We start from the raw sequence: 18,012 nt of genomic DNA, 5'->3' as shown, positions 1-18,012 counted from the left end.
ATATTACAGCTGGAAATTTTTAACAGACCTTGTGACTTTGAAAAGTTAAATACCGGCATTATGCACTTGCGAACAAATAAAGACATGAAAATAAACTAAGTGAATGCATTCTGGAACACCTACTTGAAAATTGGTGACATATTGCCAAGTGTCACAGTGTGCAATGACATCAAATTTAAAAAAGTATTTTTAGGCAGTTGCTTAACTAGATAGTGTAATAAATTAAAGCGAGAGGAAAGTCTTGATCGTGTTTCATAATTTTTAAAGAGAGCGTGAATGAATTATATTCAAAAAAAGTTTACTTTTTAGACCAAGCAAATTAGAGCAAAAAATGTTACCTATCTAAAGTTTTATGATAGAAAGTGCTAGATGGGGGGTATAATACACACAATAAAAATAAATTAAACAATTGAAAAGTTCCGATTGTGTTTTGTGGGGAGTTATAAAGAAGTTTTTTTTTAATTTCCGGCGAAATTTTAGGTCTTATAAAAAATTTAAAATGCTAAATTTGTAGATAATATAAAAATCTACAATTTTTGTAACTTACATAATATTTTTAGTATAACCTCAAAATTACCAACAAAAATGAAGAAAATTGTCTTTTTTTCGATGTTTTACATTTTTATTTTTATTTCTATAAAAGTTATTCAATTTTGATGAAACTTTACTGAAAATACACTTTAATATATTGCTAATTACCAAACATTTTTTTATAATAGATTTTTATGTTATCTACAACTTTTGTAAGTAAAATTTTTTATATACAATCAGTTTATATTGTTCTTTCCTGTTTTCTGATTTCCAGTTTCCATTGATTTTGGTCATTCAGATGGTACTCTTCTATTCATCTCGGTTTTTCTATCATTATCGACTCCTTCTCTCAGAATCTCGGTCTGTCTTTCTTTGGTCGATCTACCTGATATTTAGCATACTTAAATAACTTATCAATTGTCATAATTTTAAGTAGTTATATTACATGACATTTTTCAAAAAGCACAGTTATTAACATTTACAAATTACTGCAAAAATAAGGCTTTTATAATTGTTTCGGTAAATTATAATTTTTCCGAAAAGATATTAAATTATGATATAATTAGTGGTTTACGCAAATCTAATTAGTGAATTTACGCATTGTAGATCTTGGACTGATAACTTGTTTATACTTCAACAATTAATAGAAAAAAGAATAGCGGTTGGTACCGAAGTACATCTAGCCTTCATCGACCTAGAAAAGGCGTATTATACAGTTCCAAGACTTATAGTGTGAAAAGCTTTATAACAACTCAGCATTAGTTTATACCTTTTAGGAATAATCACAGAAGTATACAGGGATAACACCACTTAGCTAAAAATCGGAAATAGACTATCAGAGTCAATTAAAGTAACTAAAGGACTAAGACAAGGATGCAGTATGTCACCCTTACTGATTAATTTATATATTGAGGCAGCCCTCTAAAATTGAAAAAACCACTACCAGGGAATGGGAATCCCCTTAGGGAATGACGTACTGTTCTCCCTGAACTTTGCGGATGACCAAGTTGTCCTAGCTCAAGATTCTTATGATCTAGAATTTATGATACAGAAAATATATAAAATGGGGGTTACAAGTCAGCATGAAGTAAACAAAATATTTAGTTATCAATTCAGATGCAAGGTTTGAAGTGTTGATAGACGAGGACGTAGAAATCAAACAAGCGGAAAAATTTAAATATTTACGTGCACTCGTTGATAAGAACGGCTTGGGAGAAACCGAATTAATCAGGGACGTAAAATTGTAGGATGTCTGAACTCCTTATGGTGAGATCGCAACATTTCCAAAAGGACCAAAAACATAATAAGGCAAACAATGGTCGAATCAGTTCTTTGTATTGATGAATTAATTCATTTCCTTTTGTGTGGGTCCAATCTCTGATGTTTCGTAGGCAAGATTTTTTCTTTCGTCCTATGCCCCTTTTAACTTCAATCTTGCCTTCTAATATTACCTGGAGCTGCTCAAATTCCCTGTGGCGCATTATGTGTCCTAGATATGAAGTCTTTTCACATATATACGTACTACCAAACATTGAATATAGTTTCAACGCAAAGTTACGAAGTTTAGGAAAACGATTCTTGGAGACTAATTTCCAAAAGGTACTAATGTCTTTATTTATTTTTGCTTGAAAAAACGAGTCGGACTGTAGTTCGCACAGCTCTAATTGGTATTCTGCTGATTGGTTCTGGATGTTGACTCCCATTGGATTGTTAAAAAGCTCAAGATCAGGTTTTAGTGCATCAAATTCCGAAAACCTTTCATCGAATTCTCTTTTTATTTCTGTAAGAACTTTTGAAAACCTCGGGAAATCGACCATGGTTTCTTCTTGATTTATTTCCAAACACGCAGGAAACTGTATGAGGTCGTTTATTTTCATGCAGTTCTCGAAAAGCTCAAGTTTTTTGCGAAATTTTTCAATTTGACCAACCAACTGTGATACTGTCTTATTTTTCCCCTGGAGCTGTAGGTTTAATGTGTTCAAGTGAGAGGTAATGTCTGTTAAAAATGTCGGTTCACGAAGAAATGTTTTGTTCTTAAGGTTTGTTATAAATACGTCCGTGTTAATAACAATTTCCCTTTCAAAAAACAGTAAGATCTCTTTTTTTAAAGAAAAAAAAATTTCTAATTCATTTACTTGCACTCAACCAGCGTATCTCTGAATGTAGGGGGACGTCCTTATATTCAGTAGTTAATTCCTCCAAGAAAGAGATGAATTTTCGGTGTCGCTGAGCTCTGTTTTCTCCTCTTTAGCTGTTTACTATCTGCACTACAGTTTTCATAGTATCGTTGATTTTAATTATCGTTCCGCAGAGAGCCTCTTGATGGATAATTCAATGAAACATAACACAGTGAACACCATTTTCCAGCAAAAGTCCAGCCAATCCCGTTATGCGTCCTGTCATTGAATTTGCTCTGTCGGTGCAAACGCAAGAGCACTTTTGAAAACCGCCTATACTTTTCACATCGTCACTAACTGCTTCAAATATATTTATACCTTTGGTCCGGTCTTCCATGTGCTGCAGTTTTAGAAGTTCCTCAGTTACATAAAAATCTTCACTGATGCATCTAACAAAAATTAATAGCTGATTTTTTTCAGTAATATCAACAGATTCGTCCAGGGCTAAGGAGTAGTACCAACAATCACGAACTGTATCGACCATTTTTTTAAATACATGAGTATTCAGCTCATCAACTCTTCTAGATATAGTTTGATGGGAAACTGAAATACATTCAAAATTTTTGGCCATCTTTTTATCTTCAAAGGATCGCACCATTTTAACGGCACACCACTTGATCATTTCTCCATCTCTAAATGCTTTTTACTTTTGACAAGCTCTAAACATACTTCATATGATGCTGCTAGGTTTGATGATTAAACAGCGGTCGGTTTTGTAAACAGAGATTTTTGTTTATTCAATTTAGCTTTAAGTTATTTTACAAGAGTATTGCGAGCTTTACCTTGATATTTGTCGTATGTTGTTTTGTGTTGGGTTTCATAATGCCTACTAATATTGTATTCTTTTGATACCGCGAGTACTTGACAACAAATAATGCAGTAAGGTTTGCCTTTTAATTCGATGAAGAAATATTGATTTTCCCATTTTCCTTTGAAATTACGATTCTCTTCGAAAATTTTGCGTTTTTTTTTCACTACTCATTCAGAATTTAATATTCAATTTATTCGCCACAACACGACACGTGCAGCTGACTGAAGCTAACTGCCCGCTCATCGGGACTGGATGTTCAAGGTTAACTACTTTCTTAAGATTACGGAAAGTTAGACAGGGTTGGGACAGGTAAAAGTTATCAATGGCATTATTTTTGAAATGTGTTTGCGGGGCCGCAGTTTAACGAGCCTCGGGCCGCATGCGGCCCGCGTGCCTGAGGTTGGACCACACTGACTTACCTGATGGAGAAAAATTTGAAATTCGCAATATTTTGTATCGAATGCGTGAAAAAAATCAACATGTCAGTTTAGATACTTTACTGGCGAAAATAAGAGAAAGACAAGTTTCTGAAATTAAGAGGACCAGCCTTTGGAAAGTGTGTGAGATATTTAGGATTTAAATTCAAAAAAGAAAATGCTCAAATGCTTGAATTTTTGCTCCTCATTTTATATAAATTAACTTTACCTGATAATACAGGCAAAAATATTCTAAACAAAGTAAGTACCTAATTAAAAAGATTATGGAGAACTCCAGTGCAGTACTGTATGTTCAATGTGTTCCAAATTCAACAAAACAGACCGATGTTATAGCATTAGAAATTAGAGATTTTATGAGTGGACAGATGTCAGTTTAAAATACAAGTTTCAAAAGTTAACACCACGCTGCTATCTTAGTATTATTTAGCTCTCAATTTAAGAGGGGGCGAGAAAACATTTACATAACAAAACTCATGACACAGAAGATTTGACAGAATTGAACTTTTTAACTGCTGGTGGATTTAAAACTGGGGTGATACTTCCACCTCCACGAACATCTAACCGAGGAATTAGTCAAGCGAGAAAGCAAAATTTGCTGAATAACCTGCAAGCTATAATTCCAGCCAACAGGAGATACTTTTGGGAAGAATTACCGGTAGGCGATGCAGCTAATTAGACTCGTTAAAGCCACAATGGACGAGGGAAATGGGCTGGCCCCAACTTTGTTTAACCTGGCACTGGAGTATGCGGTTAGGCAAACGCAAACTGGACGAGGAAACCTATTGACCAACCGAACGGTTTAACTGGCCGCTTATGCCGATGATATTAATATTATTAGAATATCAACAGGAGCACAGGAAACATACGCAGAGTTAAAAACGCAAACAAAAAGCCTAGGTCTGGAAATTAACACAGAAAAAACAAAAATAATGATATAGACGAGAAGAAATATAGTTGCACAAAACATTATACATCAAGATGACATTGAAACGGTTGGAAAGTTTACATACCTGGGAATAGAAATATATGCCGACAGATCAGAAGATGGAGAAATACGGAAGATAATAACGCAGTCAAACAGAGCTTATTTTGTCCTCTCCCATATATTTCGGTCTAAAAATGTCCACCGAAATACAAAGATGAGAATCTATAAAACCTTAATTCGACCAATAGCATGCTATGGCAGTGAAGCATGGGTCCTAAAAGAAACATCCAAAAGCAAACTCGACACATTCGAAAGGAAAGTACCGAGGAGAATACTAGGACCTGTGAGGGACAACAGAATCTTCAGAAGTCGATACAACAACGAGCTTTATCAACTTTATAAGGAAGCACCACTGTCAGACTTCATTAGAATACAAATATTGTAATGGGCTGGACATGTGGTAAGAATGGAATCTTCTTCTTAGTCGGTAACCTGATGCAGGTATCGTGATATCATGAAGCTATTAGCTAAATTTCCCAATGTTCCTCCACGTTTTTCTATCTTCTGCCATTCTAGCACATTCTGACAATGGAGCGCCAATGGTAGCAACAATATGGTCCGTGTATCGTGTGGGAGATCTACCTCTATTTCTTTTGCCTTCTACTTTTCCCTGGATGGTAAGTTTTTCAAGACCATTTCTTCGAAGCACATGTCCAAAATAGCTTATTATTTGTTCTGATATTTGTGTTCTTAGTCTTTTCTTTATGTTTAGCTGGTCCAGTATGGATTCATTTGTTCTTCGGGCCACCCATGGTATTCTCAGCATTCGTCTCCAGCAGTACATCTCAAATACATCTATGTTCTTTTTGTCTTTCTCAGTAAGGGTCCAGCATTCCGATGCATAAGTAAAAACTGTAAAAACTAGACTTCTTACTAGTCTCATTTTTGTATCGGTAGTTATTTCATGGCTTTTCCAAATTTTTGTTAATTTTGCCATAGCGCTTTTTGCGATTGCTGACCGCCGCTTTATTTCTTCAGTACAGCCTCCTTTGTTGGTTATTATTGAGCCCAGATACACAAATTTATCTACAACAGCGATATTGTTTATCATGACGATGATAATCAGATGATTTTGATTGCTGTTAGCTCTGTCAATTATCATGATTCTCGTTTTATCTCTGTTTATTTTAAGGCCCATCGTTAAGCTTACGTCTTCTATCCGTTGTAGCAGGTGAATCAATTCAGCTTCAGAATTAGCGAGGATAGTAGTATCATCTGCATATCTCAAGTTGCAAATCTTCTTCCCGCCAATGGTGATGCCACCGTTCCAGTCCTCAGTAGCTTTCCGCATTATCCATTCACCATAGATGTTAAATAGAATTGGGCTTAGTATGCAGCCTTGTCTCACGCCCTTTGTGACCCTGAAACTATATATGACAGAATGGGATAGGCTACCAAAAATAGCACTGAATGCTGGAATGCAGGGAAAGAGACCAGTTAGAAAGCCAAGAAAGCGCTGGGAAGACACAGTAAACAGCGAGACACAAGCCGTTTTAGGAGACCGTGTATGGAGAAGATCAGCCACAGACAAGCAAGGGTGGAGGCGAAAAATAAAGGAGACCAAGGCCCAATTTGGGCTGTAGTGCCGTAGAAGAAGAAGATGCAACTAAAGAGGACGACAATGGAAAATTTTAAGATTGTTTGCAACATTGGAGGGCTATATTAAGTTTTTTTTATATGTAAAACAATGTTCCGTTATAAGTGCAATAAAAGTTCGTTCTTTAGATGTTTAATAAAATCCTAAGCTAAACCGTTCTATCTATCAGTACTCATGTAAGCTCTAAACTAATTACTTCCGTAGATTATCCCATAAATTGTATATATACAAATTAAGTTCATTCAAAATAACAGTTTGATATCATTAAAGTTAAGTGCATTTTTTTAGAATAGCACAATTTGCACATAGTACCTAAAACCCCAAATCTAGTAGCACCATCTGTTATGGAACGCCATCGATTAAACAACCGTAGAATATAAGTATTTTTTCTACCGAGACACTATAGTTAAGCATTTATATACAGCTCATTACCACCACCAAATCATTCACCAAACTATCTACTTATATCAATAACAAAAATCTACCGTAACCCGAACATATACAAAAAAATATATAAAAGTTTACCCTTTATTAAGAAGACCCGATCTCTCTTCAATATCTCTGGAAAAAATTTGAAGGTTACGTTAACATAACTGTACAACACTTTAGTAAATATGAAGAAAATATGGGAAAGAATAGATTTTTGCACCTTAAAACTAAAATAAGATTGTATCATGTACATTAATTATACAAAAAGAGGAAGAAAGTAGTAAAGGTAGAAGAAATAAGTTGAAATATATAATAGCAATAAAAAAATAGTAAAATATCTACTGTGTACAGTTCTACAATTCCGTATACAGTTTGTTCTTCTAAACCCTGTTATATAGAACTGTATATTATAGTGTTTCATCCATTAGTGTTCTGTTACAATTAATGTAAAATGCTTGATTTGTCCTTAAGTTCAATTTGAAGTTCTTGAAATATTTCGTAAAAATTTTTACAATAGACACTTCCTTTGTATGGCAACAGTAGCCACTTCCTATTCTCCTCGATATAAATTCGTCAAACATTTTGATTTTAAAGTCTTAGCTCGGCGTGTCAACCACGGCATTTCCTTTCATGATTATTTCTTTTATTGTCATTCGATTTTTCACGTCTTTTCTTAATTTATCTCTACTGGAATCCGTAGTGATCTTCTAATTGCATCCATTTCCATCCATTATTTCGACCTTTTTTGTTATTCTCTGTTGATCATAACCTGTATATTCTATACAATACTCTAGCTATAGTTGTGTGGAAAAAGTCTAATGTGCCGTCTACATCAAACACCCTAGATACCATATGAGACGTGTATACTTACTTGGGACCCATAGGCTCCAATTTCATTTGGTCGTTGTCCATTTTGGATATGTGGAAATTTTCTTAACACCAGTGAAAACAATAGAATAAACGTGGGGGAACCATTAATTCTACTTTTCTATCTTAGGCTTCTCTGAAAATAAAATAGATATCTATAACTATTTTAAAAACTAAGAAACGTAAATATCTTAACCTGTACATATTTATTTTATATCTGTTTTATTGTTAATACAATTTAGTTGTTTTTTAATATGAATCATCTACACTAAAAATTGTATTATATATTGTTTTTTTTTTTTGAAAATATGTACAAATTTAAACTCAAAAGAATGGTTATTTTATGAATAATGCTCGCCAAAGTTGTAGTATTTGGTCTTTTGGAGAACCAATGCGATGCACAGACGACCTCAAAAAGTTGTAGACCCAAGGTGGATGAATGTAGCAAGAAATAGAGAATCTATGCCCAATATTGGTAGCATAAAGGTTATATACAGAGGTACATAGATTATTCTTTGAAAATTTTGGTTATAAAATTGAGATTAGACATATAAATATGCCCAAAAATGGAAAAGTAAAGTATTTTTGAAGTTTGTAAACAATTTTAATTCCAAGCTGAGCGCTTTCGGCTTACAGGGCCATCAAATTTTAATTTGGTATAGTCAGTTTTTTGATAAAATTATATTTGACTTATTGTCAGGGGTTAATTAAAACGTGGTTTTATTATCCTAACTTTGAAACAACCTGTGGAATAATTCCGTTTGCGAATTTTCGTAAAACCTTATTTTTCCGTTACAACCATGTCTCCTAAACATTGTGTTTTTTGTTTTATGTCAAAATATGCCTTGGTTCATTTTTTAGAGCCAAATGAATTTGTCACCCACAATTTAGAACTTTTTTAATTATGATTATTTTTGAGTTATTTAGTAATACGACGAGGTGGCTTTGGTGACTATTATCATTATATCATATCGACACTAACATTTTGTTTACCTATGATTGATCATGGTTCTTAGTGTCGAAGATTGAGCGAACGCCGTTGCTCTGGTTGGAGATGGGCGAAATTATGAATATGTGGCTAGAGTAATACACACTCATCGCTCTACCATCCAAAGGGTAGTGAAACATTTTATACGAACTGGAATAAACAAGCGTAAAGCGGGAAGTGGAAGGAAGCGCAAAACTACTGCTTTAGATGATCGTTTTATACGAATCAACGCTTTGCGAGATCGTCATTTACAGCGGTTCAAGCAAGAAATCAGCTTCAAGAGGTTCGAGGCAATAATGTAAGTGTATTTACGGTTCGTCGAAGATTACATGAATTTTTTTTGCAAAGTTACAGATCAGCAACTGGGCCCATATTACTTCCACGGCACAGAGTGGCTAGACTACAATTTTCAAGGGAACATTTACATTGGAATTTAGGACAATGGAGTAATGTTCTTTTTACGGATGAGTCGAGATACTGTCTTCACTCATCAGATGGGAGAGAACGAGTATGGCGTCGAACTGAAGAGAGATTTGCGGAGTACGCTTTCAGTCCCCGCGTTAGCTATGGAGGGGGTTCGGTGATGGATAGGAATATCCCGAGAGGCACACACTGAATTGGTATTTATTGAGGGTTCGTTGACTGCACACCAGCATATTGAGGAAATTTTAGCGAATCACGTATTTTTAATATATCTTTTCTCAATATATCGGCGATGATTTTCTATTAATGCAAGATAATGCGCAACCCCACTCTGCAATGTATGTCACGCAATATTCAGGGGAAGTTGATATTAATAAAATGAACTGGCCAGCGTGTTCACCAGATCTGAACCCAATAGAGCACGTTTTGAACATGTTTGGTAGAAATATTAGAGGTCGCGAAGTCGCACCAGCCTCAATTAACGAACTTCGCTTGGCTCTAGAAGAGGAATGGCAAAACATCCAGCAAGATGATATTCGCAATCTTATAGACAGCATGAGCCGACATGTACAGGCAGTTATAGGGGCTAGTGGAGGCAATAGAAAGTATTAAGTTATTTTTTAGTAGTTTTTCTTTGTTATTTGCGTACTTGAGTTAAGTTACATTTAAGTTGTTTTTTTATGTTTTGTTATTATTGTCATTGTTCATTAGAACCAAGATCATGTCGTTGCTTTTAATCATTATTTAAATACAGTGCTTCTGGGATGTCGATATCAGTCACCAAAGCCCCCATCGTCGAATTACAAATTAATACAAAAGATAATGGTAGGAAAAGTAGTAAATTGTGTAAAAAACAAAAAACATAATACTAAGAAGACATGGTTGCAACTGAAACACAAGGTTTTACGAAAATCCGCTAACGGAATTATTAAACAGGATGTTTCAAACTTAGGATAATAAAACCACTTTTCGATTAACCCCGTATAATAAGTCAAATACAAAATTTTATTAAAAAAGTCACTATACTAAATTAAAATTTATAAATTTTTACATAGTGTGCTAAAAAAATCATCAAAATAGAGCTAAAAATAAAAAAAAACTGAAATACTTTGAAAATGACCAAAATTTTCTCTTGACTTGACTTGAAAATTGACTTTCTGAGTATATATACATTTCGTGTTCAAAGACAGTAGATAGCAAATATTAAAAGGTAGAACATTATATTTTATTAAATCTTCAATTAAATTATAGGTATGTGGAATGTTTTTTGTGCACTCAAATAAATGTGATTAAGTCTCCTACTTTCTGACATCAGTACATAGACAGAGAACAACCCAACACATGTGTGTTCGATTATTCTATGACATAGATTTGAATCCAAAACTTTAATTCTTGCTAGGTACCAAATTATCAAGAAGACCTTTTAAAAAATAACTAGATTGCTGCAAGCAACTTCAAAGATACTCAGTTTTAAGATCAAACAAGAAGTGGCTTAGGGCTTAATACAAGAAGAAGCAAAATAGGTAGAACTGTTTTTACTAATACATAACAAAACTTTTATATATCGTATAAAATACATTTTATACGATAAAATCATTGTATTGTATATTTTTTACGTACTTACTGCAATTATCTCGAAAAACCACCCGATTTCCGCTCGTTATAAAATTTCAGAAACCACTAAGCGGTAGACGATCAAAATCCTTTCCAGATACATTCGCGACGGGACTCATTGGCCTACTACGACGTGGGACGTGGGTCGGACATTAAATCAAAATAAAAGATTTCCCGCACACTATCATTAGAAAATTCCGAGATAAATCTGTACGAACGCTCTTACTATAATCTGCGACGAAGGTCATTAATGGGTCTAGAAGACAGCGGAAAAGAAGTGAGCAATAACAACTTTAGGGCCTGCGTAGCGCAAGCGGTAGGATGCTTGACTCGGAAGCCGGTGGTCCGGGGTTCGAATCCCACCGCCGGCAAGAACATCTAGACATTTTAAAAATGTCTATAGGCCCCAGGTCGACTCAGCCTGAATAAAAATGAGTACCTTGGGTAAAACCAGGGGTAATAATAGACGGTTGAAGCGTAGCACTGGCCATGTTACCTTCCTTGTATACCGTAGGCCCTAGATATAGCAGACTACCCTGCTATACTCCCAAAGCCGCGACAGCGGTATAAAACGGGAGACTATTATTAATAACAACTTTACCGATGTTTGTTATTTAGGTATAAGCTATTACAATTTTTTTTTAATTTCTCTAGTTAAATATTTTTGCTCAGCAGTTGCCAAAAAATAGCGTTTGAAAGTTATAAAAATATTTATATTCGATTTGGAAATGCATAATAGCATCGTCTTTATAGCAGAATTTTCAGGATAAACTTCGAATACAATACAATAAAAATACAAATGAGCAAGTTTTAAAGACTCCTGATGAACTGAACGACTTCGGTAAATTCCTGATGAATATTTGTATGAGTAATTTGTTTATCTTTCCAAACATTTCCTAAAATGTTATTCATTAATCTCTGTTTCTCTCTCTCCAATGGCGCTACAGCCCAAATCGAGCCTTGGCCTCCTCCGAACTATGCCTCTAACCTTGTCGCTCCCGCGTCGATCTTCTCCAGGTTCTCACGTCTAGCAAATTTTGCGCGTCCGCTGCCACTTCATCCTCCCATCTTTTCCGTGGCCTTCCTTTTGGTCTTGCGGCCTGCATTTTACTAGCTAGGGCACTTTTCGGCAATCTTTCTGTCTCCATTCTTACTACATGACCAGCCCAGCGAAGTCTCTGAAGTTTAACGAATTCTGAGATCGGTGTCTCTTTGAACAGTTGGTAGAGTTCATGGTTATACCTGGATCTCCATATTCCGTTTTCGTTAATAGGTCCAAATATCTTTCTTAGGACTTTTTTTTCGAAGACTTCCAGTTTTCTTTTTGTCTCTTCTGTCATCACCCATGTCTCGCATGTATAACATACTATTGGTCTGATGATAGTTTTGTAGACCCTGATTTTCGATCTCCAGTGTGTGTTTTTGGAGCGGAACACATGATTGAGTGAAAAATAAGCTTTGTTTCCCTTTCTACTATTCTTCTTTGGATTTCTGGTTCTTCCGTTCCATCCGTGTTTAATACAACGATTGTTGCGATGTTTACGATTGATGAAAAATTGAAGTCATTTAGGGGACGATGTAGTTTTCGCCAATACTTTCCAAAAAAGTCTAATAAATAAGGTAAGTCAGGGTAAGAGCGAACGCATTTTTCTAGAGATGATGTTCATGTCACTATTAAAACTGAAGTATGCATTCTAGAATAATCACAATTAGTATATAAAGTCATTAGAAGTTTCTAATTAGTACTGATTTAGTAACACGTGTTAATTATGAAAACATTATCAAATACAATTTTTTTTTCGTTACCTGATCAAATATTCTCACTTGCCCCAGACTGTGGGGCAAGTGGGAATAGCATGTGGCTATTATATGTGTTGTGTATTTCACTATGTATGGGGCAATTGCGAATAAGAAACATAAAATTTAGTGTCAGTAATATTTATTTTTATAAAAAGTCCAAAATTTTTTGATGAGAACAAAATATAAAAGCTAAATTTCCTAGCATACGAAATTCAATCCTTTGAAAGATACACTGAACTGGAACGATTTTCCTCTTCTATTTTCTACAGGATGTGGCAATATCATGACAATATTTTCCCTGGAAACAGTGTCAGTGTCATCATTATCTGGCCAGTAAAATGTATAATTGTTATTCTTCTTTTTCGTGAATTTAACAATTGGATTGTTGTTTTCCTGGTCAAATCCCACTATTGTTCCACTGAAGTGTTTCACAGATTTCTTTCCGGTATATTTCACTACAAGCCACTGTCCACACTCAAAATCTTCCTTTAAATTTTCAATATTGTTGCCCATATCGTCATCTAGGATGTCCTCAACCAAATCATCTAGCGAATCATTATCCAAAGAATCATCATCTAACGGTGGATCTATATCAGATAACTCGTCACTAGAACTGGAACTATGCTGTTTTCGTCGTCTAGATTTTATTTTCCGCTGATACTTTATCCCACTGGTGCTGGGCACTGCTTCAATACTATTGTTTGCTTTTTCTTGTAATTTTTGGTAATAATCATTACTGGTTATAACCTCGGCACCAGGAGTTACTCGTGTTTTCTTTACTGGTTCCAAACGAGGCATTGGTTTGACTATTTTCAAAAGCAAGTCTTCAAAAGAAACCCATGGCGGTAAATCTTTTAGAGTTGCTTCCATATTTTCGTCACCTTGATTCGCAGTTTTGTTATTTATCTCCTTCCAACGTTTATAGGCATCGGGGTGAAATTTATCTTCTTCTACAACGTCATTTTTGTATGGGAATATTCCCGCTTTCCGAAATCCGCTTTGGATGATTTCTGGCTTTGTACCATACCACACGTCACGAACATGTTCAGAAAATGTTCGCTTCGGCATTTTTATTCCTTGATTTCTTCGCTGCCAAGCCACCAATTTTTTGTCCCACTCAGTCTTAAAGGATTTAAACACGGACAAATCTAAGGGTTGTAGTAAATGCGATGTGTGTGGCGGCAACTTGAGAATGGTAATCTCATTTTCACGAGCTAATTCGATGACTTTTGTATTTACGTGAGTGCTGTGACCATCATATATCAATAATAGTGGTCTTTGTTGTCCCACAGCATTCAAAAATGTATTTTTTTAAGAAATTGACGAAAATGTCCGTTTCCATCCAGCCGTTTGGAGTAGCTGCATATGCTATATCAAGATTATCTGGCTCCTGTGTTGCCATCCACTGGTCCCATACGAACTTTCCTTTAAATACAATACATGGTGGTACTTTGTCTCCAAATACATTTGCCGCAGATAATATTGTTACATTCTCCTTACCTGGACCACTCGTAGTTGTCAGTAATCAGTTTATTTGTTATCACTTTGGTTGTTAATTTTAGTGTTGTCTTTAATTAATAAATTAATTCCTCTGTAATTCTCCGGGTCCGATTTATCTGCTTTTTTGAAAAGGGGTATAATGTGTTTATCCTAAACAAATTGATCAAAAAATAAAAATATTTAACTACACATACTTTTTTATCGTTTTCATGTTAAAAGGACACCCAGTATAAGTAGCGTGCTGCGCATCACAATGACCTAGTGGTCTACGTTCGACACAACAGTTTATGCTGGTGTCTGTGAACGCGATTCATTCGTCAAAACGTATCGTATGATGCAATTCTACGTGAAGATTGTAGGGATGCCGTCATTATCCGTCACAACGGTCGGTTATTTTACGCGGGAAATTTTATGATGCAATGTGAGAAGATAAAAGAAATATCAGATTTATATGAAGTTTTTGAGGTCTTTTCACATTTATAACAAAATTATTTTTATTGAATACACAACTAATACAAAATATAAACCGTAGTACTTAATATGCAATGAATGTAACAAATAATGTAATTAATTAATAGTCCAGTGGTCAGAGATTTTAATCCTAAAAATCTAAGCTAAACCCTAAGCTGAATTTTGTCGACAGTATTATTTTTGAGACCCTAAAAAAGTTTAACACTTTTACCCCCGGGCTTCCCCCTAAAACCGCCCCGCAGGAATGTAAAAACGCAAAAAAATCGATTTACAAATAATCTATACGCCGTACAGAAAAATGTTTCAAATAAAAAGTGTAACTGAAATGCTGAACCACATGCCGCTGCCAATAGTAAGTAATTAACTTGATGAGGTCCAAAATCGAAGATTATATTAGCCACCATTTAGCCCGGATTTAAATCTAATAGAGAATATATGGGATTAGCTAAAACACCGCATACGACAAAGAAATCTCGTTCCACATACGATAGAGCAGCTTCGGCTTGCTCCACAGGATGAATGGATTGCAACTCCTTAGGGATATGTCCAAAATGTACTTGCAAGCATGCCGAGAAGGATGCAAGCAGTAATAAGAACTAGAGCTTGTTTCAGTTAAAAAGACTTGGTTAAGCAATTCAAATTAGCATTTAAGTTTAGAGTAAAATACCATTAGGGTAGTTGGGGATACATCCATTATTTCATCCATATTATTACATTTCATATTACATATTTAATATTACATGATGAGAAAAATCGAAGTCTGAAATATACCAAACCGAAATTAGGAAAGAAAAATATTATAACTATGAAAAATCAACAAGGCCAACTAGAAACAAGCAAAGCTCAGATATCAAACATAGTTGAAAACTTCTATACCGAGTTATACCGCTCAAGAAACGATCCCCCCGACTCTTCAAAGCAAAATCTGAAAAGACAAATAACAAACGTAAATTCTGAAGTAATGCCCGAAATAAGCGAAGTAGAAATAGAAAATGCAATTAAAGAATTGAAAAGAAATAAAGCACCGGGTAGTGATGGAATTCTGGCAGAAATGTTGAAAGAAGGCGGAGAAGAAGTCATCAGGTACCTAAAAATACTTTTTAATAAATGCCTATTTGAAGGAAACATACCAAAGGAATGGAATACTGCTAACACAATATTAATACACAAAAAAGGGGACAATACAGATGTGAAAAATTATCGTCCAATATCACTACTATCACAACTTTATAAAACATTCACAAAAATAATTACAAATAGATTGACAACAAAGTTCGATGTATATCAACCAGTAGAGCAAGCCGGATTTAGAAAAGCGTTCAGTACATGTGACCATCTTCACACACTAAAGGTCCTAATAGAAAAAGTTAACGAATACAATTTACCAATCTGTTTAGCATTTATAGACTACGAGAAAGCTTTTGACAGCATAGAATTATGGGCTATTGAGGAAGCACTGGTCAACAGCAGAATAGATTCTAGATATAGGATAGATGATATTAATACATAATATATATCAACACGCTGAAATGGTAGTCACGATGGATAACGGAATGAAAACGAGGCCAATAAAAATCAACCGAGGAGTAAGACAGGGAGACACCATATCTCCAAAACTATTTACTGCCGCACTTGAAGACATCTTTAAATCACTAAATTGGGAAACGAAGGGACTATCGATAAACGGAAAGTATTTAAACCATCTAAGATATGCAGATGACGTAGTACTAATAGCCGACAGCTAGAAAGAACTGAAGACGATGATCGATGAGCTTCATACGGAATCCATAAAAAAAGGACTGAAAATGAATCTGAGTAAAACTAAGCTAATGTCGAATAAAGATGATCAACCGACGATAAGCATCCAAGGAACAAAAGTGGAACATGTAGAAGAATACATATATCTTGGTCAGAATATCAAGGTAAACAAAGAAAACCAAACTACCGAAATAAGCAGACGAGTAAGAATGGGATGGGCCGCATTTGGAAAACTCTTATACATACTGAAAGACAAAAAGATACCCCAAAACCTTCGAACCAAAGTGTTCGATTCTTGTATCCTTCCCGTTCTCACTTACGGAGCTCAAACCTGGACATTCACAAAAAAGAACATGGACAAGATTCGAAAAACTCAGCGAGCCATGGAACGACAGATGCTTGGTATCTCACTAATAGATCGGCAAACGAACGAAGCAATCCGGAACAAAACAAAAATAAAGGACGCCGCGAAACAAGCAGCTAAATTAAAATGGAAATGGGCTGGACACAACGAACGTCTCGAAGATGGTAGATGGAACAAAGAAGTCGGAAACTGGCGACCGTACGATGCGAAGAGACCAAGAGGAAGACCTCAAATGCTCTGGAGCGACGATATCAAAAGAGTCGCAGGACCAATGTGGAAACGACTAGCACACAACAGGGATGAATGGCGACAAATGGAAGAGGCCTTTATTCGACAATTCGGATAGAAAAAGGGCTATAAAAAAAATTACGTGATTACATAATTTCATCCACTTATTAAGCCTGCCACCACATAGTAGCCATAAGACCCAGCCACTCGATCGGACATTTTTCAAACCATTAAAAGCTGATTATGACTGGTCTCTTTTCCACAGCATTTGCAAAAACTGCTACTGTAGATATAGCAAGAGAGGGCTTTCGCTCTACAGGAATCTACCCACTAGATAAAAATATTCTTTCGGGCGTAGATTTTATGCCAGCGGAAGTAACAGACCAAGATTTGGGTGAAGATGAAGGTCACGTTTTTATCCAGTTTCAACGAGAAGAAGAAGAACTCCTCATCAACATCAGAACAGTCAGTAATTTCACCTTCAGACATTATTCCCTTCCCAAAAATTAAGATAAAAAGAAACGCACCTGGAAAAGTTTGAAGTCGACCCAAATCGACATCTAATAAGGAGCGACTTTTAGAAGAACAAGTAGAAAAGGAGGAAGCAGAAAAAGAGAAGGAGAGGAAAATATTACTGAAGAATCAAAAGATCAATCCTGAAAGTGAATCATCATCTGATGAATCAGTAGCACTCTCCTATCAGAAAGTATTGATGTTGTACCAAATATTTTAACTGATGACTTTATCGTAGTGACGGTTTTTGGAAAAAAATCATACAGATTATTTGTCGCCAAAGTCTACCAAGTAAATGATTATGATTATGAAGGCGTATTTTTTAAGCAACTGTCCACAATATTTCGTTTTCGTGAGACAACAGAAGATACAATTCACTTTTAGATTAACGTTTTGTATTTTACGTTTGGTTTTTTTTTTATAAATAGTCCAGGAAATGAAGCATTTCACCTTGCAATTTTTTCGTCCTGCGTGGATTGACTTGAAATTTTAACAGAAGGTAGGTAATACCTTAAGGAT

The 18,012-nt window shown here is 35.3% G+C and overlaps 1 protein-coding gene across 5 annotated transcripts in view; it reads right to left on the bottom strand.

The window, feature by feature from the left end:
* Positions 1-18,012, bottom strand: part of LOC140449392 (proton-coupled amino acid transporter-like protein acs) — a 74,388-nt gene that overhangs the window by 17,437 nt on the left and 38,939 nt on the right. For 3 of the 5 annotated variants that reach the window (XM_072542546.1, XM_072542547.1, XM_072542544.1), the window contains exons 2-3: positions 7,839-7,970; positions 7,064-7,099 (exon numbers count right to left, since the gene is read on the bottom strand). In XM_072542546.1, coding sequence (XP_072398647.1) covers positions 7,064-7,099; positions 7,839-7,879 — 77 coding nt within the window. In that variant the 5' untranslated portion in view covers positions 7,880-7,970. Of the gene's footprint in view, positions 1-7,063; positions 7,100-7,838; positions 7,971-10,869; positions 10,994-18,012 lie in introns of those variants that run through there. The other 2 variants (XM_072542545.1, XM_072542548.1) reach the window with 2 other exon arrangements.

Source organism: Diabrotica undecimpunctata, chromosome 9, assembly GCF_040954645.1.
Source record: "Diabrotica undecimpunctata isolate CICGRU chromosome 9, icDiaUnde3, whole genome shotgun sequence".
NCBI classification, from domain to species: domain Eukaryota; kingdom Metazoa; phylum Arthropoda; class Insecta; order Coleoptera; family Chrysomelidae; genus Diabrotica; species Diabrotica undecimpunctata.
Note: the sequence above shows the minus strand (reverse complement) of the source record. Positions and strands in the feature narration are given on the sequence as shown.